The sequence below is a fragment of the Lepisma saccharinum genome, chromosome 19 (assembly GCF_977018435.1).
Source record: "Lepisma saccharinum chromosome 19, izLepSacc3.1, whole genome shotgun sequence".
In the NCBI taxonomy this organism is placed as follows: domain Eukaryota; kingdom Metazoa; phylum Arthropoda; class Insecta; order Zygentoma; family Lepismatidae; genus Lepisma; species Lepisma saccharinum.
The window spans coordinates 70,354,047-70,380,525 of record NC_139247.1 but is presented as its reverse complement, the minus strand read 5'-3'; the positions used below and the strand labels follow the sequence as shown (position 1 = coordinate 70,380,525).

At 36.5% G+C, this 26,479-nt stretch overlaps 1 protein-coding gene across 1 annotated transcript in view; it reads left to right on the top strand.

The window, feature by feature from the left end:
* Nucleotides 1–26,479, top strand: part of LOC146003054 (ras-specific guanine nucleotide-releasing factor 1-like) — a 501,359-nt gene that overhangs the window by 459,593 nt on the left and 15,287 nt on the right. Inside the window, exons 17-21 of the mRNA XM_083141219.1 lie at nt 3,716–3,937; nt 12,711–12,901; nt 16,716–16,859; nt 20,622–20,782; nt 23,753–23,773. Coding sequence (XP_082997345.1) covers nt 3,716–3,937; nt 12,711–12,901; nt 16,716–16,859; nt 20,622–20,782; nt 23,753–23,773 — 739 coding nt within the window. The remainder of the gene's footprint in view (nt 1–3,715; nt 3,938–12,710; nt 12,902–16,715; nt 16,860–20,621; nt 20,783–23,752; nt 23,774–26,479) is intronic.

Here is a 26,479-nt window from a genome sequence, read left to right as displayed (position 1 = left end):
ATTTCTTACCTCTGTTTATTACTTGCCCATTATTGTTACCATTCCACCATTGTGTTACCTGATTTGAGGATGAGAGGAGTTGCTCTCAAGACATAGTGTAAAACAAAATATGTGTAGCTTTGTCAGTAATTTTGTTTGTGCTTGACATTGTTTAGGTAATATAGTATCTGTGTTTATTGTTTAGGTAATATAGTAACTTTGTGTTTGTACATTTTAAGTACTGGCTTCAGTGTGCTTGTGATAGTCCCTTTTTTGAAACTTCTTTTTGTTAGATATAATTCCATGTGTATAATTTGTGTGTGTCCTTATTTTGGCTGTGGTGAATTCGAACAGCCTTTTACCTGAAACTTGTTGCTATCGCCAACCTATATTACCTGTTTGAATATTGTTCCCTTCTGTATATGTGTGTATTGTGTACACTGTTCAAGTTTTTACCATTGAACTGTGGTTAGTACAAGCAACTTTAAACTGCAGTAAGACTATATTTTTTGGGAGGTAATAGTTGTTTTGTGTTATTGTTCTTTGACAATTGCTGCGAGAGATATAGATGATGAAGCACAAAGCATTTTTAATATCATTCATTGTGAATGAGTACATTGTTTCAGTTGTAAACTGTGACTTGTGTTGAAATAAAGGTGTTATACAAAGGGAGCATGTTATGTTCCCAAAATGATTGTAAGTGCTTGTAATAACTGTGACACAATCATGGCATCTTTTTGTTACCTCGATTTTCAAATCAACTTGAATCCACCTTCAGGGCTGGAAATGTTATTAGCAAAACATGATAAGATGTCAAGCCATTAATAAACATAATCCTATTGGTATCGGAAAGTATTGGTTAGAGTTTAATCACCTTTACTGGCCGATACTTTCAGTCAACTAGGTGTCTTGCAAATTTTGCAAAACTGCTTGCAACACTTTTGCAGTGTGTAAATATCCTGGATACACAAAATGCAGAATTTTTATCATTTTTGCAATAATACAGGGTGTACATGATCGACCTCTGGGGTTTCGACGCAATGTTAAAAATCAGAAAATAAAATTACGACAATCCAGTCTTTTGTGCTTGGTCGTTGCTCTTGTGAAAATGGCATCTTCTCAAGAGAAAGCACACGCTGTGCTATGGTTTGCGGTCAAAATCAATTGTTATGGTGCATCATAAGTTTCGGTGTGTCTTTAACAAAATGTCGCCCACGGACAAGAGCATCAGATGTGGAAACTGGGAGTGTGTTGAAGAAGTCAGGGGAGGAACGTCACGCCACGTGTCTCCTATGACACAGTTGAGCAAGTTCGTGGCTATCACCTGGCCACGACCTAGCCCAGATATCATTCCTCTGGACTTCTTCCTCGGGGTGTATGTTAAGGGTGCAGTTTACTCAACAAAGGTGCCAAACGTGAATGTTTTGCATGACCGAATTGTTGCTCCCATTGATACCACGTGCTGCAGTGCACGTGGCGTGAAGTTGAATACCAGCTGGTCATTCTTCGTGTCACTAAAGGTGCTCACATAGAAGTGTGGTAATTTTTTGTTAGAAACTTTTTGAGTTGCTCTTTGTAATAAAATTACCAAAAAATGTGCAGGTGTGTTAGTTTTAATTTCCCATCACTTCAAAACCCCGGAGGTTCATCGTGTACATCCTGTATTGTGGGAAGAAATGGATTTATGATTGATTATCTCACATGAAATTATGAATATTTTAAGCAATACTGTGGAAGATTGCTATGGTATAACTCCAAAGGAAAACTTACATATTAAAATTTATAAATTTTCTGAAGTACTTTCAGTTGTTACAATTCAAGTAACTGTATTGGTGAGTTAAGTAAGAGTATCAACATTGAAATTGGTATTGATTTAAAGTGGTATCAACTATGTCCTATTCAAAAGATAAGGAAACTACAGTGCATTTTAAGTTTTTTTCTCATTTTGGTTCCCTGAATAATGTAAAATCGATGTTCCACTGTATATCCAAAATAATAGTGGTGAATCCAGTTTCCTTACTTATTTTTTACCAATTTTATTCATGCCTTAGTCAATGACTGAGTGTGCTAATTGTTCAACTTTCGATCTCGTTGCTTGGGCTTTGGTGTTCGTTTATAGGGTCTTTTCATCAATTTCATTTCATCATTACTCATCCTCATTGTTGCAATTAGCCAAACGTGGAAGAAAAGGGACATATAATATAAAAAAATGAAATACAAATATTGATGCTGTGCTTTTAGCCCTTAAGACGAATCTAGGTTGATCTGAAAAAATTAATAGCAAAAAGAAAATAGTCTCAATTTGTTGTGACTATTGACTGTGTTAATGTTACAATTTTGACAACACATGATGTTAAATATCAACTTTCATAACACAATAACGGAACTTCAGTAGAAAGAAGTTCAAACCATTTCCATTTGTTTTACATCAATTTCTTCCCCTGTTTTTTCTGTGCTTTAACATATCGCATTTTTGCACTGAAACTTAACGTAAAACAGGACATTTGTGTATGTGGGAACTTTTTAACAATTTTTAATGTACTGCTTCAACGAGTTTACATGACACATACAGAGTGAGATGTAGCAAGCTAGTATGTTATTATAATGTGTAAGAGAATACACAAATGTTAAAATGTTTTGTTCCGAAATGTTCTCATACTCAAGTATGTTCACGCACATTTTTCATGTGTGTTTATATTCTGTGAAGCGACTCAATTTTTTTTTTTTGGTTCAACTTGGTCTGTCGCTTCAGAAATAAAACTTATAATTTCCAGTTCAGTTTTTTCGTATTAATTTTTACACAGTATCTGGTTTGAACAATGGCTTAAAAATTAACAACAAATTCTCAACTTCACTACATTGGAACTCATGGCATGGGTTTGCATGATTTTGCACTCAAGTGTCAAACAACCCATTTCATGTATCTTTTGAAGGTAATAAATCAAGATATCACTCATACAGTGTCATGTTATCAGTGTGCGTGAAAGGTTTGCATTTTCATTTCCAGGAATGCTGTTAAGGGATGAATATTAAATTTGGCTTTACTTGCAGATGTTTGTTTTGTGCAACTACAACCTTAAACAATTAAAAGAATATAGTGTTTTGTGAAAGTCTGTATAGATTAATTTGAATCCCTATTTGGGAAACAATAGAATGAAAAAATAATGTATTTTATAGGATGGCTCGAAATTTTGACGGTACTGATATAGAACTGATATAAAATTTACTGATACTGATAACTGATATTGTGCCCATCTGGTATAAAATTCCAAATCGTTCATTGACCTCCTTAATAAATGTATGTTACCAGATGAACCAAGCTTTTTCAGTACAAAACAAGCTGCATATTTAGGCATTTACTTTAAAAGAGTAAGGAATGGAAATTGCATGTCTATATCCATAGAAATTAGAACAAAATGGCACAATGTTGCATTAATTTGTAAGATATTTATAGATATGCCTATATCGCCCTATACCGATTGAGTACTGATTACTCTGTCCCATCTGTAATATTTAAATATGATGATACATTGTGTAACTTACCATGAACAGAGACCCGGCATATATTTCAATTTTTTTGCTTTAACTCACTCTTTGTTTGCAGATATTTCACACAAAAAAGTTTTTATTTTTATGTTCTGTTCATTTTTTTTCAGTATCTTAACTTTTAGTTATAATACAGACATGCAGTTTAAGGTTCAGTGTCATTGCATTTACTGTATTGAAATCTCTGCAGTTGAAGAGGAGCAGCGTGAGCTCGGCCTCCAGCAAATCAGAGAGGGACCACCAGTTATCACTCAAACGGCTACTCACACGTCACCATCTTCCACCCATCGGAAGAGCGTCACCCTGAAGATAGAGCCAGACAAACAGCCGCAGGAGCACACTGACGATAATGGGAAACATCTAACCATTCCTACAACCATAGCGGTGTCATCCAGTGCTGAAACATTGACTGGTAAGCTAATAGAGTTGCAGAATTTCTATAAATGTTTGCAAACTGCCCATTTAGTCATATTTATCTTACAAATACAGAGTCCATCAAAAAAATATATGCACACTTTAAATGATGGTATCTGCATATTGCTTTAGAGTTGCATTGAATTATCTGCGGAACATGTAGTATGGTGTTTTCTCAACAGATGTCGGTACCTGTATGGATCTCTTGACTAACACGTGACGTATATTAGTGAATCAAAGTGGCCACTGCATGCCTGACGTTTGAGGAACGGAAGCTAATTTTAAAGTGGTGGTTCAAGTTTGAAAATGTCACTGAAGTTCAACGTGCATGGGGGAGTGAGTTTGCAACACAACCTCCAACACTCTTGACAATTAAACAGCTTTGTGATAAATTTGAGACATTCCTGATTTTCCCAGGAAGACCTCGTACAGCTACAAGTCCTGCTTCTTCGGCTATGGTCTTAGAAAAGTTTGCAACATCGCCTCAGAAGTCTGCTACACAATGTGCTCGTGAGACAGAGGTTAGCAGTGCAAGTGTACGATGCCAAGTGGAAAGTGTACGTACCAAGATTAATGCACGCATTAAATGAGGATGATCCTGATCACCGCATGAAGTTCTGCAAATGGTTTCAGCGTATGGCAGGTGAGGATGAAGAGTTTGTGACGAAGATTGTGTGGTCTGATGAGGCCCAATTCAAACTAAACGGTACAGTGAATCATCATAATTGTGTTTACTGGGCACCAGAAAATCCTCACGTTCATGTTGACAAGGCAGTCAATCTCCTGGGGGATCTTCGTTAAGAAATTTCAGCCGGTAGCCATTTTGAACACCTCAAGTAACTTAACATGAAGGTGCAGGACAATTGTATTAAATCTGTGAACAGGTGCAGAAAGCTTGTATTAAACATCTGATATTGATATGTATTATAAAATATATTATTGTATATGGTGAACTAGCAGTTATGGCCAATGTACATAGTCTGTGCATAGCAACGATTATGCATCTTTTATGTGTCTTATGGATGATTTAAGTTTTAGTAATGTAATCCACCTTGTTACAAGTTTTAATATATTAATTATGAAGTTCCAATCTTGAGATGTTTATTTCTGTTTATGTCATAAATATTATGACATAACAGATATGTAATTTAGAGCAGTACTAACACACTATAAAGAATTAGTGTTCGTTAAATTGTGTATACATTTTTTTGACGGACTCTGTATTATAAATAAGAACTTTCATTTCTTTATTTGCTGATTACATACTGTCTTGTACCATAATTGTTATAATATTGCTCTCTATTATGTTTTGTAACTGACATCAGATTTTACTTTAGTCTTAGCTCTTGAGAAAAGACATCGAAATGTTGAGCAAGTTAAAGATATTTAGCCACCAAAAGAATAAAAGTTCTTAGTTATAATTATAATTACAGAATCTGTGATTTGATGTCATTTTAGTTTCATTACAAAGCCAAATTTGTGAGGGATGAGGCTAATAACTTTAAGAAAACTGATTTAAATTTCTTCAGTGATAAATAATAAGGATGGCCTGGCATGTTTTTTCCATTACCAATAAAGTGCTGATATAAAATTAAAATTTACCAATAATTTATATATAAAATTTACCAATAATTAATATTCCACTGACCCATATAAAATTGCAAATATTCCATGGAGATCATGAATGGCTGAATAGCTTCCTTAATTAACCACTTGCCTGACACATTATTTTCCCAAAAGTGATCTATATTTTACACATTTTTTTTATTGTGTGTTTGTAATGTACCGATATCGGCAATTAAGGAACAGTAATGAAATTCTATTTTTGGGGTCAAATAAGGTTACCAAACTATTCAAAAAACCTCCATAATTATTAACCCGAGTTAACTCGTACATACATGGAAAGTACTACAAATGTTTCAAAATAGCATATAAACTGTGGAAAATAAAATGTCTTCACATTTTAATGTTGAATTCCAAAGAGACAGATCCAACAGATGAAAGAAAATATTTTTATAATACTTTTTGCCATGCTTCGTTGGTGTGGCGTACGAAGCAAGATGGTGATCAACACCACGCATTTTGTTGTTGTAATCGACCACCACTCGTGGTGTAATTTTTGCTTTGTGACGTTGTGTTACAGTCATCATTTCAACAGAATGGATGGTTGACAACAATGTCACATCCTTCTTATCTTTCCATTTCATGACTGTCACTTTGCCGCATTGCAACCCTACTTCATCACCTTTCTTCAATTTGGCTGTTCTTAGAGCCTGTGGTAGATCTTTCCTACTGCGTTTCAGTGTTCCAAATACATCAGTCTTTTTAGAAATCAACAGATATGCAAGTTTTGGTGAGTTATAATAATTGTCCATTGTCAAACAGTACCCCTTTCCCAACAAATCATATACCAAAGCAAAGATTTTGGAAGGCGACTGTACACCACCACAATTATCTGTATCTGTCTCATCAGTACACACACTGTCCACTGTTGTATCACTTTCACTCACATCCATTTCCTCCTCCTCCTCCTCCTCTATACTGTTGTCTAAGCTTGTCGTCACTCATCTTGTCGTTCTTCACACGATGGAAAACACTAAAACATGAACAGAATGTATTCCCAACACAAAAACGCTCTGTAAGTTTTGGCACTACACTCACACAACGACCACAAGTACCACTGGAAAGGTGACAACTACGTAGTGTCATGGGAATCCGGTAGATGCCAGCAAGCTATCTACACCTTCCATCTAGTGGCCAAAATGGGAATTAACACCTTTTAAAGCTCAAACAAGTCTGTCCGGGTAGGCAGAAAAGTGCACTGCAGTTGCACGATTTTAACGAGATAACTCGGGTAAATAATATGTAAAGCAAAAACAAATTCCGAGTTAACTCGGGTTAATCAGGTAAGTGGTTAATGCATGTGAACAGGTGACTAAAGAAACCATGACACATAAATTATATGTTTATATTCATAAAATAACCGTGGTAACTGAGCACATTAAGTTGTTGACTTTGGATCTCACTACTGAAGTTCCCAGGTTTGAATCTCAGCCTAGACATCAATTTCATCTTTATTGTTGCTACTAGCCAGAAGTAGCAGAAAAACAACATAACAGAATTTTTCACTAATTTACTTCACTATGAAATTTCCAGCACCTCAATTAAGTTATAAATAGTTCTATAAACATGAAAGTGAAGAAACAGTGGAACCTTGAATTCACATTTTTATGGGGAGCAAAGTGAAACAACTTAAAGTGCAGGAAAATGTAAGATCGAGGAAAATTTTATATTATTTTGTTCTGTTGGAACCATGAAAATTGAATGTATAGTGTGGGAAAATGTAAAAACCAAGAAATATAACATAGGGGTTCCACTGTATTTCTGTGGGTTTTGGATATAAAGAAACAAAACAGTGCGAGCTTCAGCTACTGGATGGGTCACAGGTGGCAGATAGTCAAACCTTCCCCAGATATGAAGGGAAGCTGTGAATAAGGGGAAACCCAAATAAACAGTCCCGGACCTAGACAGCAAGGAGTGTGGAGGGTGTCGAGTGGCATGGACACACTTGGCAAATACCACAGATACCCATCGACAGCCTGGTGTCATGGCAAATAAACACCACCATAAAAGTGTTTGCCCAACTGCCTTGTGGGCCTGGAGTGATCCAGAAAGGCTAAGGGAGTTGGAACCCCGACAGAAAACAAGGGTGTACCTGAGAACCCACAGGTGGCAGCTCACCACCCAGGTGTAGGCTGTGACAGGTTGTAGCTGACAGCTGAAAACATACAAAATTGAAGAAGTTGTTGAAGGACTGAAGAAATTGTGGATCTTATGGAGAGAAGAGGAATCGACATCTTTGGAATGAGCAAAACAAAATGGAAAGGAAGAAGAGAAATGAAATTGAGGAAAGAGTATAAACTATACTGGGCAGGTAGTGAAGAGGGCAGGAGAAGTGGGGTTTGATTTGTAGTCAGAAGTGGAATAAGTGAGGAAGTAGAAAGGGTAAATGACAGAATAATAAAATTAAAAATTTATGTAAGTAATAGAAATAATTCAAGTGTATGCCCAACAAACAGGATGTACAAGGGAGGAGAAAGAAGAATTTGAAGAAGACTTGGAAGAACATGTAGGAAAGGAATGGCCAGAGCTTTGTGAAGACACCAGTGCACAGTGATCCAGAATGCAAAAATGTCTGCAAAAATACTAATTTTGACTTTCCGGTAAGGGGATAAAACATGAACACTTCACTTAACAACTAAACGGAGCATTAAACTGCCAGAGAATTTTTTCTCTAAATCATTATCTATTATTGTTTTTGGGCCTCAAAATGGCAGTTCGTGAAAATGGAAATTTCGGACTATATTTTGTACTTTTAAGACTCGTTGCAATATTTTTTTTATTGGACATTATAATTGTGTTAGGCAGACTCACAAGTTTCTAAGAATACACAGAAAGAGAACACACATTTGAATTTAAATAAAATATAATGCTTTTATTTTTGACTTCAAAATATCAAAGTTATCTTGAGTTAACATACCTTTTGCTGCTGACTGTTTTTAAAGCAAAGGATACTTTAAAGTATTGTGAAAAGAGCACGGGAGAAAAGTTTTGCTACTTTTTGCTATTTTTTACAACTTTAGCTTATTTGTAAACTAGTGCTACGATGTGAATGCATGACCTTGCAGATAAGTACTGTGGTGTCGCCCTAGTCGCTTATGCACTTTCTAACCACCTTACTGAAACGTCTAGATCATTTTTATTGCTTGAAATATTTAATAATTTTACTGTCATTGTAAATTTAAAGATTTTTCTGTTTGATATCTTGATTTAAAAAAACAGAAAACGTTTTATTCTTTTAAATGCTACTAAGAAATAGTAAATTAATGTAAAATTCATTGGAGGAGTAAACAACATTAGCATCGTCTAGTTTATTCATCAACAAATCTGATGTATAAATAAGAGCGTTTTGTGTGGACATTCTTCCTGATTCCCACAAGGCCAGTAATTCAGTGGGTGAACTGAAAAGTGCCAGAAAGCAGATTGTGCGTGTCACTTTTCAAATAACTCTTCAAGTATGAATAATTAACCGTGATGCATTATGGAATTACACAAGACAAAAGGGGAAGTATACAATGTCCTTCGTGATAAAAATGGTGAAGGAAGGAATGATCAGATTAATCACTTGTTTCACTTTGTGTTATAGTCTATTAATGTTGACCATATCTCAGAAGAAGATATTAAGACCATTCATGTAGATGTGTCACGGTTCTGCAGCAAATTGTTTCAAAAACTTGAAAAGTGTCGCCGAATAGAAGACACATTTCTTTAAAAATAATTTCAACTGGCTTCAAAAGAATGAGGTGTTTTTAGTTGAATTTTCTTCGACTCACGTGCACTCTGAAAAACAAAGAGGATGCCCTACTGTAAATTTTGAATAAAGAAGTAAAAAAGCGAAAAGCTGAAGAACTTTGCAGGGATAATACGTCAAAGGAACTTGGATTTGCAACCAAAGTGCATTTAAAGAGAGAAGGAGACATAAATGCATCAGAACTAGTGAATGAAGCTGTGTTAACCACTCCAACAAGAGCAGAGAAAATTCTCAGAGTTTGGAAATCTTTCAAAATCACACTTTCAAGTAAAGTCTTACACTGAAGATGAAGCTATTTCATTAATTATTGAAGCTAATTTAAGCCAAAGGCAATATAAGCTTATCAGAAAACAGGCAAAAGAAAAGCATGCTAATATATATCCTTCATATAACCGTATCCTAGCAAAGAACATTGTTACCCAACAAAGGACTATGATTTTCTGTGAATCTTCGGCAGAGGTACAGTTGTTGAGCTTGTTGGATCATACCACGTGGCATATAGTTGAATTACAACATGCAATTCTAGTAACTTTAAAAAATTTGCAACCTGATAACTTAATATTGCTTTCTAAATGGAGGTGTGATGGTAGCAGTGGACATTCTGAATATAAACAAAGGTTTTTTGCTCAAAATTTGAGTGACAGTCACCTTTTCTTATCCTCAGTTGTACTACAGGAATGAAAGTGAAGAAAAATGATAATATGGCAAAATCCACGACCGTCGTCACCTAGATATTGCAGACCAATTAGGATCCAATGGAAAAAAGAGAGAAAGGAATTGCCAGTTGAAGAAAAAAATATATGTGGAAAATCAAATGCAAACTCTTCAGCCAAAAGTAACCACGACTAGCACAGGTCAAGATATCAGAATTAGTCACTCTCTTCAAATGACCATGATTGACGGCAAGATATGCAGCTCCTTCACAGACACTCCTTCATCACAGACCTGTTATTTTTGTGAAGCTACGCCTAAAACAATGAATGACATCAATGAGTAGAGGCACATATTTTTGGTAAATAAAAAAGCAAAATTTCGGTATAAAAACTGAGTCAATTTCGGGTTCAAAAGCAGTAAATAAAATAAAATATCGGTGTTATAGCGGTGAAAAATTGGATCAAAAGTGGTATATAAAAAGACATTTTGGTTTTAAAATTGTGAATATAATCCTAAATTTGATTTGAAAACTACACTTATTCCACAGAATTAACATTTCACTTCTAATAGCCCATTGATGTAGTTATCCGAGTATTAAGTTTATTTCTGTGTAAAGGAGTCAATTTTTGTTTCTCCAATATTAACAGCAGAATTAATCAATTTTCCGGGAATTGCATAACTCTCAGGATAATTCAGACCTCAGAAGATGCCGCGTCGGTGAATAAACCCTAAATTTCGTGTTTAAGAGTTAATTTCGCTTTTTGCAGTTCATTTCGCATTATTTCGTGACAAAACATGGTCACAAAATGCATCTTACACCTTTCAAAAACATAAAAAATTAACACTATAATATGTTTTTTCAAATTTCGTTTTTTCGTCAAAAACGAAATATGCATGCCCCTATCAATGAGGCAGTTAAAAGAGCTTCAGATACAAGCACTTTCCAGTTCGGCCTATCCACCCTGCATGCCTGGATTCGTTCCTTGGAATGTGTACTCCATTGATCTTATTGGTTTAGATGTGAAAAAGTGGCAGGTACAGGATCCAGAAGATAAGAAATTGTTTCTGGCCAGGAAAAGAAAAGTTCAAGCACAAATAAAAAGAGAAATGGGCTTGCTTGTTGCTTATTTAAGAGTGGGAGGAAGTGGAACCAGCATTGATGGTAACACAGCGTGAATATTTTTCAAAAATCCATCTCTAGCTGCTTCTGTAACGGGAGTTGATGAAAATCTCATCTGTCAATTAGCAAATATACTTAGAGCTGTCATATGTAGATATGATGTGTCTGAAATATCCTTTGAGGACTATGCGTTGGAGACCACAAAGTTGCATGTAGATATGTACCCATGGTACTACATGCCAGCTTCAATTCACAAAATCTTCCTTCACGGGGCTGCAATTATTTCAGCAGCCCTGCTGCCATAGGACAAATGTCTGAAGAAGCACAGGAAGCAAGGAATAAGGATGTCAAATATTTCAGACTGCACCACGCTAGGAAATTCTCAAGAGCTACAGCAAATGAGGATGTATTCCTAAGACTTTTGCTGTCAACTGATCCCTTAATATCAACAATTTGGCAGCTTCCACGGAAGACCAGTGAATCGTTATCCGCTGACGTAATCAAACTTCTGTAGTTGCCACTTCCTCCTCAGCGAGTACAAGAATTAGACAGCAGCAGCGATGAATCTGATGGGGATGGCAGCCAGCAGCAGCAGTTCTGATTACTAAGTTAGTTGCTTCTACCATGTTGCTTTAATTTTTAATTACCAGTTTTTAAAGTTTGTAAATACATCTTGGCATTCCGAAATAATATAAATATTATTTAATTCCTTGAGAGACATTAGTTTATCCTGAAAGTGATTTGGTAGAAAGTATTTGTCTTAATGACGTTATACATTTATTGTGCATAAAATGCATTGTAACAATATGTTTTACTATTATTATCATTAATATTTTTATAATTATTAACATTATTATGATTTAATCTGTATCAGAGAACGTGTTGAGTCTTCAAAATGTCTCGCTGTGCTCCCAAATGTTAAATAAACTATATTTTTAATAATAATCTCAATAATTGCACGTAAAGTGTTCATTTGTCCTTAAAAATGACAATAATACACATTTGAATGGATTCAGGAGTAAAATAGCGAGCTCCTGATTTTTGCCGTTTTCTTCAACATTCCGGATCACTGTGCAGTGGGAAGAACGGAGTGGTTCAATATAAGTAATGGACTAAAACAGGGAAGTGCTATTTCCCCACTGCTCTTCATAATTACAGTGGATGCAATTAACGAAGAGGTGGGGAAGAAGATAGGAGAGGAAGAGATGAAGGCCCTGGTGTTCGCTGATGACTTAGTAATATCAGGGAAGAAGTAGTACAGAGCCAGCTTGATAGTTGGAATGAGATTCCTCTAAATTGTCAATAATTTACGACACTTGGATAGCAATTTAATTGCATATATAGACATTTACTTTTTTTAAAAGTTGGACATGGAGATTATCCATAAAAATTATAACAAAATGGCAGAATTTTGCACCAAGTTGCAAGATATTTAAAGATATATCGGATCGTAAAATAAACAGTAATTTTAATGATAAACCGATGTGCCTATATCATCCGATACCGAAACAGTACCGATTAACTGTTCCCATCCCTAATTTGCTTTTTCATCATGTATGCACTGATTTTCCATAACTTGTTATTTTTCATCACCACTGCAAATATATGCTGTGCTTTCTGTTTCAGACACAACAATAAGTGCTCCATCGTCTCCGAGTAACTTAAGCTCTGTGACACTGGTTGGGTCCAACTCAGATGAGAACAAGCAAGAGACTGAGCATCTGCAGGAAGAGGTAGAAGATAAAAGTGCAAGGGATGATCAAGAGGCAGAAACACTCAAACAGAAACCTCAAGTGACTGTCATAAGGCCTGTGCAGGTACGTACAATCAGTGGCTCTTGGATAATAAAAGAAAGAATTAATTAAAACTTTTTGGGTGCATTGGCACATATGACTATTTTGTACTCTTCAATGTACAGTGTGTCTCAAATTAAAATATACGCTGTTTGAAATGGATTCTCTCTGTAATTAAAGCAGATAGATATACAATTTTTGTTGTGTTGTGTACGTTAAGGCTGTAAATGTTCAAAATGGCAACCTTCTGCCACAATGCATCGTTAACGACTACAGAGAACAGAGCAACATACCGACTGTATTGTTGCTAATGATCTTGGATTCTTGTAATTGTTATCCTTGTTGGTGCTTGTGTTCCAAATTCAACTCTCCAGCGTCATTGAACCTCAATCATGTTTTCAGTTTTCCAGACGTTGATCAAAAGATATCTGCATCTACGCCATGTTTGTTTATAATGCCTATAACATATGAAAGCGTTGCTAAGTTTTTCACTGCCTTCTGAATTATTGACCACAAAAATTGTACATTTATCTGCTTTAATTACTGATATAATTTGTTTCAAAATGTGTATATATGTATACATTAATTTGAGACATACCGTATATGGAGAAACATCTCCTTATGAAAAACCTTACCTGAGAGTTTAAAAAAAGGGAGTGTATAAAGTCCCTTGAAAAAAAGTTAAAAGTGCAAGGATGTAAAGTTACCTGCACAAGACACACATCCCATTAAAAGACAAGGAGACACTAAAAACTTCTCGGAGACAGTGTAGGAGGCCCATGATTCTCAGAAATCTAAGAACATTAGTTGAAACACTGTTATGGTCTCCCAACATGGACGATAAATTATTTGGAAGGTTAAAAGTATAAAAGTAAAGTCCTCCCCTGTACTTTGAACCACGCCATGAAAGCATGTAGGTGGTGTGGGGTTAGGGCCCCACACTTTCTTGATCTCGGCCGAGCTGGGGGTGATGTGATCAGCACCATGCCTCTGGCTGCCTTTATTCCCCAGAGTTTCCTCCAGGTACCCACTTTATACGACACTTGGTGGGTGCCGGAGCTGCTTGAACAGATTCTCCCCTGGCAGGGATCAAACCTGGGTCTCTCGCATGGTAGTCAGATGCCCTAAGGACTGACCTACCATGGTTAAAAGTGTGTCCGAAGAAATTAAAATTCACACGTTCGAGAAGGATGTGCTAACCACTTACAACACTTACAAGTATGGCACAGCAGAGTGTGTAGCCCTTGCAGCAAATGATGATCTGTGAGATGACTGTGAAGTCAACTTAATATGACTTCTTGATGGGAGGAATGGCATGAGGAACACGATTTACTAATGGACAAAGCTTGTTCCCCTTTACCTCATTTCAATCTTCGTACCAAGTATCAAGAAGGGAGCACAAAAGTAAAAATTGCACATAAAAGACATGTTGCATTAAAAGATTGTGCATGGAAACTTTCTTATTGCTTATTGAAGTCTCAAAGTTAGGTTCTTATTAGATTAATACAGCAACAGATTCCTATTTGTCTTTTGTACTTGTATTGTGACATAAATATTGCAACTTACTAGGCATTCGTTTCAATAAATGGACTTGCTGCAAGTGTAGTTCAAACGGCATTTATACATTGACATCTGGAAGGAGAGGGGGGGGGGGGGCACACTCCACCCTCTGAAAAATGAGTCAACTAAAAATTATATATTTCACTTGTATAATTTCATTTCAGTCACAGTAATAGTGTTAATTATTTCAAGGGCATTGCACGAACATGATTGAAGTAGTTTTTTGAAGGGATAACACTATTATAAGGGAAAATGTTCCTCATTACAACATTAAAGATATCAACAGATCCCTTACCAAGGCAGTTACATCCCAGCAGAAACCAGCCACAGGCAGTGTAGCCCGTAGAAGGGCTGATCCTTTGCAGCAGAGACCAGATGATGGGAAGGTGCCCATTACAAGTACAGATCCTTCAGCACATGGTCTCTTTGCTTGTAACAACACAGGATTGGAACATTTCATTAAAACAGACTTAGATTCAATCCCTGCTGAGAGTTTGAAAATTTCAATCCTTACCCACCACTGTAGAGCAATAGCAGTCTACTTGAAACAAACAGTAGTAAACTTCCAGACTAGAAACTCAGGTAACAGATGCAGTAGGACTTGATGTGCTGAAAAACTACCGATACCTGCCCAGGCTTGACCCATGAAAGGCTGTTTCTCCATAGACTTACTCAACTTAAAGACCTCAAAAATCTCATTTGTGAATAATTTCTTCTACTTTTATCATATTGATGAAGAGTACAACTTTCACTACCATATAGAAGAGCTGGGTTCGAAATTATCTTATGGTGTCTAATTTGAATTTCTTTTCTCATTTGTTTTCCAAGTTCCTCCATTCATATTGGGGGTTAGGCGTAGAGCTGACAACTCTGCACTGTAAAAAAAATGTCAAGAAACAGCAATATAAGGCCATGGATGTTCCCAAGGTAAAATATTCCGGAGGTATGGAAAAGAGTATATAGAACTTGCTCAAGATAGGGAAAGATGGAAGGCCTGTGTTGCTGCAGCCATGAACCTTCGGGTTTAAGAAGGCTAGAGAGTTAGTTAGTTAGTTAGTCATTTGTTTTCCAAAATTTCTTTTCAAAATTCCATTTAATCTATCACATATTATTAATTTTTTCTCAACATCTTTTTGGTTGATTGATTGATTTAGTTTATTTTACTTCGCGTTTTGTGCCTCTTGGCTAATTTGCGAAGATGGGGATGAGTGATGAAATGATGAAATTGATGAATGGACATTCACAAACAACCAAGCCCCACCGGGATTCGAACCCGGGACCCTTGGCATCGCAGCGCAATGTGCTAACCACTCGGCCACATTGTCGGGCTACATCTTTTTGGTGTTCAGACTGAAATATCGTAACTATCTGTAGAATCTTTGAAAATGCAAAGTACAAAGAACTCCAAATCCAAGAACATCTAAGGAATGTCTTGTCAGGCATTGCCGAGCCTCCTTGATCGCTATTGTTGCAAACCGGTGTAAACAATTGCAATCAAGGAAGAGACTACAGGTAACTGACTAAGCATTATTGAGTAAATTCAATTGGAATAAATGTCTGGGAGGATGGGGGTCAGGGTTCAGTTTTAGTACGAGCATTGGGCAGTCAATTATGAGCTTTAGATGGAGAGTGGGAGAAATACGATTGGAGGAAGAACGTGTTAATGCAAGTCGCAAGTCAGACTCTTTGTACAGTCACAACCATAACCATATTTTGCAGAACTTCAGCTGCCATGCAGAGACAGGTATACCATTTTCCTTTAGCCAAGCTGATCCAATCTTTGGGGGTTTAAAACTCAAGTGTTGTGTGTTTGCCATTCATATGTGTGTAGTTAGTACCTCTTGCACCTTACCATCAAGCTTGCCATGAATAGCGAGTTGCTCAATAAATGAGGATGAATGATCAGAGAGCTACATCAACCCAGTTCGATCCCTCATACCTAAGGGCATGACACGATATAACTTCCAAAATATACAAGTCTTTTACCTGTTCAATTATTTTTTGTTTATCAGTATTGTCACTCTAGCAAGTTTTTTTTACCATTTATTGCCATCGACTTTGTTTTCTCCTCTGAAATTTTCATGTTATAATTTGTAAGAATTGATTGAAGTTTCAAAACAGGCTTTTTTACATCATAGTCACTTGCTGCCTTTAGTTTAGTTAAGTGATAACTGTTTAATGCAGTTTCAATTATAAATGGCAAGCAAACTATTAAAAATACGTGATGTGTCCATTAGCAATGTTGTGTCAAAAATTGACATAGTGGTTGTATTTTCAGAGTCATCCTAGCAGTAAGGGAGAGCCAGAAGGGAGCGGAGAGCAAGAAGCGGAGGACACTCAACAGGAACTTCCTTCGGACAGCAGAGCAGGGTCTCGATCTGCCTCCATCACCACAACTAACCTTACTTCAGCTGTAATACAGGTGAGTTGTACTGCCAGAAGCAAATGATCTGAAAGCAAGTTACTCCTAATTTACTGTATTTGAGTTTACAATTTAGAGGCAGTTGTGGGTCATATCTGTTTTTATTAATGTCTAGGAATCAACAAATATAACTTTTTTGCCAATATCATGCAATGTTAATTGGATATTATCCATTTTCTAGTGTTTTTAAGTGTAATTATTGTAACAGACAATTATTAGATACCTGGTATGCAACTTGTGTAAAGGTTAATGTAGTGTAACTAAGTGTAATTTAAAACACTGGACAATTAATAATGTCCAGTTAACATTACATGATAATACGAATGTATTGTCACTAACATTTAGAGAATTGCTAGATGCACTGTAAAGTTAGACAAAGTGTTAGATTGGTGTTCCAAAGTTACAAAATATTTAACTTCGTTGTTTGCATGGTATACTATGAGCGTATACACGTGTGAATTTATCAATGAATGGAGTGAAAAAGCAGTGTTGCAATATGAGATGTCAACACCTGAAAACATGAGAAACAACTTTATATCAAAACACACACATACATAATACCAACCAGGGTTCAGAAAGTTACATTTAAAATAACTGAGTTACAGTTACTTGCTTCAAAAATTAACTGAGCTGCAGTTACTCATTTGAAAAGTAACTGAGTTATAGTTACTTACTTCAAAATGGAACTGAGCTGCAGTTACTCATTTGAAAAGTAACTGACTTATAGCTACTTGCTTCAAAAAGGAACTGAGCTGCAGTTACTCATTCAAAAAGTAACTGAGTCATAATTACTTGCTTTAAAAAGTAACTGAGCTGTAGTTACTCATTTGAAAAGTAACTGAGTCAGTTACTTGCTTCAAAAAGTAACTGAGTTGCAGTTACACATTTGAAAAGTAACTTCAGTTAGTTACTTGCTTCAAAAAGTAACTGAGCTGTAGTTACTCATTTAAAAAGTAACTTGAGTTAGTTTGTTGCTTCAAAAAGTAACTTGAGTTAGTTACTTGCTTCAAAAAGTAACTTGAGTTAATTGCTTCAAAAAGTAACAGCTGTAGTTACTCATTTGAAAAGTAACTTGAGTTAGTTACTTGTTTCAAAAAGTAACAGCTGCAGTTACTCATTTGAAAAGTAATTGAGTTACAGTTACTTGCTTCAAAAAGTAACTGAGTTGCAGTTACTCATTTGAAAAGTAACAGTTATACATAGTTACTTGCTTCAAAAAGTAACAGCTGCAGGTTTTCATTTAAAAATTAACTTGAGACTTAGTTGCTTCAAAAAGTAACTGAGCTGCAGTTACTCATTTGAAAAGTAACTTGAGTTAGTTACTCATTTGAAAAGTAACTTGAGTTAATTACTTGCTTCAAAAAGTAACAGCTGCAGTTACTTATTTGAAAAGTAATTTGAGTTAGTTACTTGCTTCAAAAAGAAACAGCTGCAGTTACTCATTTGAAAAGTAACTGAGTTATAGTTACCTGCTTTAAAAAGTAACTGAGCTGCAGTTACTCATTTGTAAAGAAACTGAGTTACTCTTATTGGGACTTGGAAAAGTAGCTGTAACTTACTTCTACAGTTACTTTCTGCTAGATATTATCTTGCAAATTACACCCAATCAATGATCATTAATTGTAATAAATGAAGACTTGCATGTGTTTTATTTATGTTTCTGGTAGCATAGCATAAGTCTTCACATTATTGTATTACAACAAATGAGAAGGAACAAGAGCTTGGCTTAGCTTGAATGATTTCTAAAAATTGTTTGTATGTTGGCCATGGTACAATGCATGTAGTTACATCAATTCCACATCAATTCCACTTGCACCTGCTTCTGTTTCTTTCTCTTCCATTCCAAATTAATACAAAAATACACCCAGAATACTGAAGTCTTCATGTGCAATTAGACATGTAAAATTTCAATATAGTGGGGCTGTTCTAAATGTAACATGACATGCAGTAAATTCTAGCTTCCTTGCCTTAGGTGATTGCATGGAAATTCTTTCACCTTAGCATTCAGACAAGACAAATAGTTGGAAAATAATAATAATAACCCATGATGCAACAGCCCACTGAGGGCCCAGGCTTACCTACTAACTGCCAGCCTCACTGCCACCTGATCCTACTGACACACTCACCCGAGGTGGGAAATCATCTAACAGTTGGGCTGAAAAGTTCGTAGGCTAACATAGTAAAAAATATTTTTGTGACAAAATTCGATTTTATTATTCAATATAGTTGCCTTCGAGGGCGATACAACGATTATAGCGGTCATACAATTTTTCGATGCCATTTTTATAGTACGATTTCTCTTTAGCCTCAAAATAGGCCTCAGTTTCGGCGATTACCTCTTCATCAGTGCTAAATTTCTTTCCAGCGAGCATTCTTTTAAGGTCTGCAAACAGGAAAAAGTCACTGGGGGCCAGATCTGGAGAATATGGTGGATGGGGAAGCAATTCGTAGTCTAATTCATATAACTTTGCCTTCGTTTTCATTGATTTGTGACACGGTGCATTGTCTTGATGAAACCACACTTTTTTCTTCTTCAAATGGGGCCGTTTTTTCGTGATTTCATCCTTTAATCGCTCCAACAATGCTATGTAATAATCGCTGTTGATGGTCTGACCCTTTTTTAGGTAATCGATGAATATAATACCATGCGCATCCCAGAATACTGATGCCATAACCTTGCCAGCCGACTGTTGCGTCTTTCCACGCTTTGGATTCGGTTCATCACGTGCAGTCCACTCGGCTGACTGTCGATTGGACTCTGGAGTGTAGTTATGGAGCCATGTTTCATCCATTGTAATATATCGACGGAAAAATTCGTGTTTATTACGGTTGAATATCCCTAAACATTGCTCCGAATCATCAAAACGTTGTTGCTTTTGCTCGATTGTGAGCACGCGCGGCACCCATTTTGCACACAGCTTTCGCATGTTCAAATATTCATGCACAATATGTCCAACATGTTCCTTTGATATTTTTAAAGTCTCGGCTATCTCGATCAACTTCACTTTACGATCATTTAAAATTATTTTGTGGACTTTTTTGATGTTTTCGTCGGTAACAGCCTCTTTGGGGCGTCCACTGCGTGCATCGTCTTCGATGCTCATTTCGCCTCGTTTAAATTTAGCAAACCACTTCTCAACGGTTGATTTTCCTGGTGCAGAGTCCGAATAATGTTTATCAAGCCAAGCCTTGGCTTCAACAGTATTTTTTTTCGCCAAAAAGCAATGCTTTATTAACACACGAAATTCTTTTTTATCCATTTTTTCACAATAACAAAAGCTGCTTCACTCACAATGCTATATCTCACGAACTAATTATCCGGCAGCTGTGAAATTTATACACGTATCTTTTGAAGGTTAGTACTAAGTAAAAATCACATGGATTTAATTCTAGTAACGCCATCTATGAGTCAGCCTACGAACTTTTCAGCCCAACTGTTACCTGGTTACGGTGTGACATGTGGTTAGCACTACGTACCCCCAGTCATTGTAGGTTTTCTACATTACTCATTCCTAGCTCCCCAATTTTCTCACGATGGTGGGTGAGAACTGGTCGAAATCTCAGGAGAAAAGTTGGTACGCTTCCCCCAGGAGACTCGAACCTACACGTGTCCAGTAGCCAGAACCCAAGGCATGAAGCCTTAGACCACATGGCCAGGGTGCGGGACATTTTTGGAAAGAGTGTTACCAAAATGAATGAGTTTATATTACTTAGAGCAAAATCACTTTCAAATTGGTTATTGTTATTAATGTAATATTTCAGAGTTATTATGCATGCCGTCGCCCCGGAGGAAAGAGAGCCAGTACAGACACAGATGCCTCTGGCATAAGTATCTCCCCCAGACCAAGTTTCCAACATGACTCTCCTCAGCATTCCAGCAAAGCAGGAGTGGTGGTTACGTCGTCTCGCCAGTCTCAAAGAAGGTACTTACAGTTCACAGAATATCTTGTCGGAAGTAAACATAGTTAATGGTCAGGTGTTGAAACTTTTGCTTCTATTGCATGCATGCATGGTGTAGCACTATGTGTTTATCAAACTATAAATATCAATACTTGTATGTTGTGTTTAGATGCAGTTGTCCCAATGACATTTTGTTGTAAGTTTCCATTTCTAGAAATGTTAAACATGGAAAGACTTTCCTCTATAATTGAAGTTAACAATAGTAAAGAAAATTTCACCTGTATTTTGGTATTGGGTAATAAGAGATCATTTCATGACTTTGGTCATGATTCCTTTTCTTGTATGTTAATATTTCTCTCTAATGTGTTATTGTAATTTGTCAAATTTCTTAACTAAATTACACAGTATTTCATCTATATACAAGAATTCTGATATACAGGTTGCCTGTAATTGATTGTTTACATTACAAATTGTTATACAGTGTCAACTGCAAAGGCTGTCAACAACAGTTTGTTCATTCTTGTTTAAAACACGAAGGAGTCACTATCAAATGATTCATTGAGCAAATCATAGTTCAGTGGATTGGACGTAGACTCATGCCCTGCAAGCTTTGTCAAGTGCTTGGTAGGATGGACTGATGAGTTTTTTCATGGTGGTAATGGAAAATGCAGTTTTAATATTATGTACAGGGTGTTTCCGGGCTGATGATACAAACTTTCAGGAATTATGGAGAAGGGCACATGTTTCAATTTGAGATAAGGAACCCTGGTGCGGAATCGACTTAGTCGAAAGTTATAATCGCAAATCGGCGTATGAAGATGTAATACTTTTATTACCTGCACAAGTTTCACAAGCTGCTACATTCACAACAGGTGTTCAAAGTGGCGTCCCCCAGCTTCGCTGTAGACCTGACATCTTTGCACAAAGTTCTAGCATACCCGTTGGAACAGTCCCGGGGTCGTTCGAACAATGTCACAGGCAGCGAGAATTCTTGCCAGGAGATCCTCTTCAGTCTCAACAGATGTCTCGTATACAAGACTTTTCACATGACCCCACAAGAAGAAATCAAGTGGGGTCAGATCAGGTGACCGAGCTGGCCACGGAACAGCTTGTGAAACTGGTGCAGGTAATAAAAGTATTACATCCTCATACACTGATTTTCGCTTACAACTTTCGGCTATGTCATTTCGACTAAGTCATCTCAAATTGATACATGTGCCCTTCTCCATCACCCCTGAAAGTTTGTATCATCAGCCCGGAAACACCCTGTAGATGATGATCTATATTTCCACATTGCAAAAATTGTTTTTTTTTTCTTTTTCAATTAATTTTAAAGGAGCAGTGCCTTCAGTAACATAGGTTATGGCATCCTGGATGGAGATGGTAGTGAGTGCTTACTACAGCATCAGAGATGCCGTAGCCTTTGTTAATGAAGCCACTGCTCCTTCAAAGTTAAACTGAAACAACAATGAAATTTGCAATGCAGAAATAAGGAACATAACCTATATGATATAGTTTTGTTTTAGAGAAAGTAGTGTGTATTTTGACATTCATTTTAGACAACCATGAAATATAAATAATGCCTCTGTTACTCATTAGAAGAATAACAATATGGCAGATTCCCAGGGTGGGTGACCCTTTTTTCTGACCTTGCTTCTGCATAAAGTGGCTCTGGGGCTCACCCAACCTGAAATCAGTGGGTATCTGGGGGAACCCTTGGGGGTAAAGGCAGCCAGAGCATGCTGCCAATCACATCACCTAAAAATGGCCAAGATCGAGAATGTGTGGGGCCCTACCCCCACATCCCCTAAATTGTGCCTTCATGGCATGGTGCTATATGCACAGGGAACTTTACCTTACCCTACTTATTTATAAAAATACGTTGAAACTGTTACTTTACGTTCCCAAATTTTACGATTTCCCTCATACATTTGATCTTCATGGTCCCAATAGAGCAAGCTGCTATAAAAGTTTCTCAGTTTCTAACTTTTTCACTCATGTAAGTTTTTCACCTTGGTCTCTTGAAAAAGGTAAAATTGTGGGTCCACTGTATCAGCTTTGTATAATTATTGGCAATTTTACCAGTGAACAAATACACTGGTATATCTTTATTGGACAGTACCAATAGAGTATTCGTTAATCACACAAACAAATCACACAGTCCCCTGTGTAAACTATTAATGAAATGAAACACTGTGCACCACTTAGATCTTAATAAAAAGAAATGAAATGTTTGCTGTGTACAATTTACTGGAAAATATCTCAATTTTATGTACCTTCTCTTTAAGACACTTTTCACTCCATTGTACAAACTTTTAATGCATTATTCATACTGATGCAGTGTGTTTTACTGTATTAATGATATGGATCAAACATAACCATAATCATACTCATACGATACGATAAAGTTACATTAAATTCAGCATTTAAATGCTGCCTTGGGTGCGAAAACTAATGACTGGTTTGGCCATACTTTGTTATGTACAATGTGTTTTAACATGTGCAAACAACAGACCAAGCGGACACGATGCATGCCATTTAAAAAATAGCCCAGTCTGAGTGACATGCAAGCAACAAGTGCCAAGTAACTTGTCGGTTTGCTTTGGTTTGAAAAGTTGCATTGATTACCTGGAGGGTTAGCTTGCAAGTGACATGTGTTGGTTGTCACTTTTCGCCTTGTCACATGTTAATTTGGTGTGAAAGCTCCCATATATCAAAATTTCTCTAAATGTAACTTAATGCAGTTTCACCCTGTGAAGACTATTTTAGTTTACAATGCATTCAGTGTTATGTGTTGCAAATAGTTCTCATTCAACATTTTGCAGTATAATAATGATGATAAACTGTTTGCTGACAGACTTTTAATGTACCACCATTGTATAACAATTTGTAATGCGATCAATAAATTATAGATGCCCTGTATTTAGATTTTTTTCTAAAATAGTAGTAAATTACTCTTTTGTAATACAAGTACTCAATTTTCCTTGACATAGCATTGGACATGATCTACTCTGGTGAGTAAGAGTAGCATGGATTAGTAACCCAACTATAGTGCTTCCATAGCTACTGTTAGCAGTAAAATCCTTAGGCTTCAGTGCTTCTAGGTTGACTCTTCTTACTGCACTCTTGATTATTTACATTCGTTACCTCGACTTTGTTTAAAAACATTGCACTTTTCAATATTTTTTTTCTTCTGCCTGCATTAGAATAGAATCACAATTTCTGGCTTAAATTCTAAATTTACTTTTTAGTATGAAAGCACTTTTTTTTCAGTGTTTTTGTTTTTTGGAACATCATTGTCCTTAGATACAAAATAAAAGTGCACTTTTCACACACTATTTTTTTATTGGTATTTAATGTAGAAATGCTGCTTGGATATATTTTTCAGTTTCATATCGAACAAACATTTGTGACTTGAAGTTGGTTTATGCAATGTAGGAAATATGTCTAGAACGAATGACAATAAATGAGAAATTGAATATCAGAATTGTAAACAAGTGTTGTCACGAATACAATATTTTGACCTGGAAGATTGGGCTTGTTTAGGAAATGAAATCGGTTCTGTATCAAAGAATTATTTCTCTTGTAGTTGATGGTTTTTACAAGCACATAAACACAATTTTTGATACTTGTTAAAAACAACACATTAAAAGTTGGTCCGAGTTTTTGACCATCTCAGAGTCATCGTCAGGGATGGTTGAGAGACAGCGAAGAAAATGCAGTTTAGGTTTTGATGACTTGGCTTGCTCTGTCTACCGGAAGATGTCGTTGCAGTCTTGCAGTGTTGAGTTCCAGCTTGATGAGGGAGATGAGTTTGGTAGTTTGACCGTATTATACCAACGACAATTTATGTGGAAATCTTTATTTATCATGGTATAACATAGTCAAGTTAAATAACGTCTCCTTCAGCCATTAACCGGAAGAACCTGGAACTTACGTACGCTGCAAGACCGCAATGACATCTTCCAACAAACACAGCAAGTAGCGTCAGCGGAAACTCAACCTCATCCCCTTCGCCATCTCTTTACCAGTCCTGATGGTGATTCCAGATTGTAATCAAAGCTTGGACAAACTCTTAAAGTGTCTTTCATCATACTTCTTTGTGTGTGTAGTGTTGTTTTTAACAAGAATGTTGCTGGTATGAGATGTAAGAAGTTTTTTTAATGTCACAATATTAAATGTAATGTTTTGGAAGAACAATCACTGATGAAGGGAGCATGTGTTCTCCAAAAACATTACATCAAGAATTGTGTTTACATGCTTGTAAGAATGCTAAGCTACAAGAGAATTATTTCTACAATGGAAGCAATACGTACAGCTGTGTTTCACGTACGTCACAAACTGTTGCATTGTGGGATCGAGCAGCCATGATTGAGGCCAGTTCTTGTAAGCATACGGAATTCAAACGGCAGGTGGGAGATTTGAACCTTGTTAACGATAGTACATTGTGTAGTATTCGGTTGTTAAGACAAACTCACATCTATCCTTAAATTTTCTGAGAGAGAACAGAAGGTGCACTTCATCTCACGGGACTCGATAATTGTTGATCAGTTTGCTAGTATATGTTAGAATAAATCGTGCCAATATTAATGAACAAAGCAAACATTTCCTCTCAGGTAAGTTCACACGTCACCTTTTTCTGTGAATTTTAGTACAAATGGATCGAACTGGTGTGTTTAATCATATTTGCAAGCAGTGTTTTCTTGTTTTTTTGATAGAGAGGCGCTAATAGTTCCGATAAGATGGCAATAAAAGTGATAACATTCAAAGTTAAATTCATCTTGATAATTGTACGTTTTTACTTTATTATTTATTCATGTTAGGGGGAGTAAAAAACGTGGTTGATAATAAGAATACTTAAGTGAGTTACTAAATTATTTCCACAAAACTTACTTGCTAATGTTCTATTAATTTTGGGGACCTCTGCCACCATCCACTTGGGAACTCGTTGCTTCACTGTTGAATTGACTTCCGGTTCCTGTTGTTTCCTTGCTAGAAGTGCTGGTGTAGCCAGTTCCTCTGCTGCGTGTGATAGATTTAAGTTGTTGCAATAGCGGAAGCCAAACATGATGTGCTTGACTGTCGATATTCAGATTGTGTGGAAAGTGCATAATTGTGTGCGTCTCTTTAATTTTAGTGTCAGTGTGTGCACTGTATGCCTGACTGAAACTTTTTAGATCCTGTGTTTGTTAAACTTGAGGTGCTTTGCTAGTCTGGTGGTGGTATTATTATTGTTATCAGATCCATGAGAAAAGGTGCCAGTAATAGGCTTTGCGTACTGTCCGAAAAAAATCACAGCTTGGTTAAAACATATTAATGATATATCAAAGTACCCCAAATTGATTGATTGATTTGGTTTATTTTACTCCACTTTTCTGGCAGTTTGGCTAATTGTGAAGATGAGGATGAGTAATGATATGATGAAATTGATTAAGGGACACTCACTTAGAACACCCATGCCCAGGCCGGGATTCGAACTCTGGACCCCTGGCATTGTAGCATGCTGTGTTAACCACTCAGCGATGGAGGCTGGCATATCCCAAATTATTAAAGCAAGGAGTGAAATTAATGTTTTCGATCAACTCAACATTTTAAATTACAGCGCTTGAATAAAGTGTAAAAAGCACAGGTTTGTCATTAATTTTATGCAATGTTACCGACATTTTACACAGAACTAACAACAAACGTACAGTTGGTGCAAATGTAACTAACACTACATG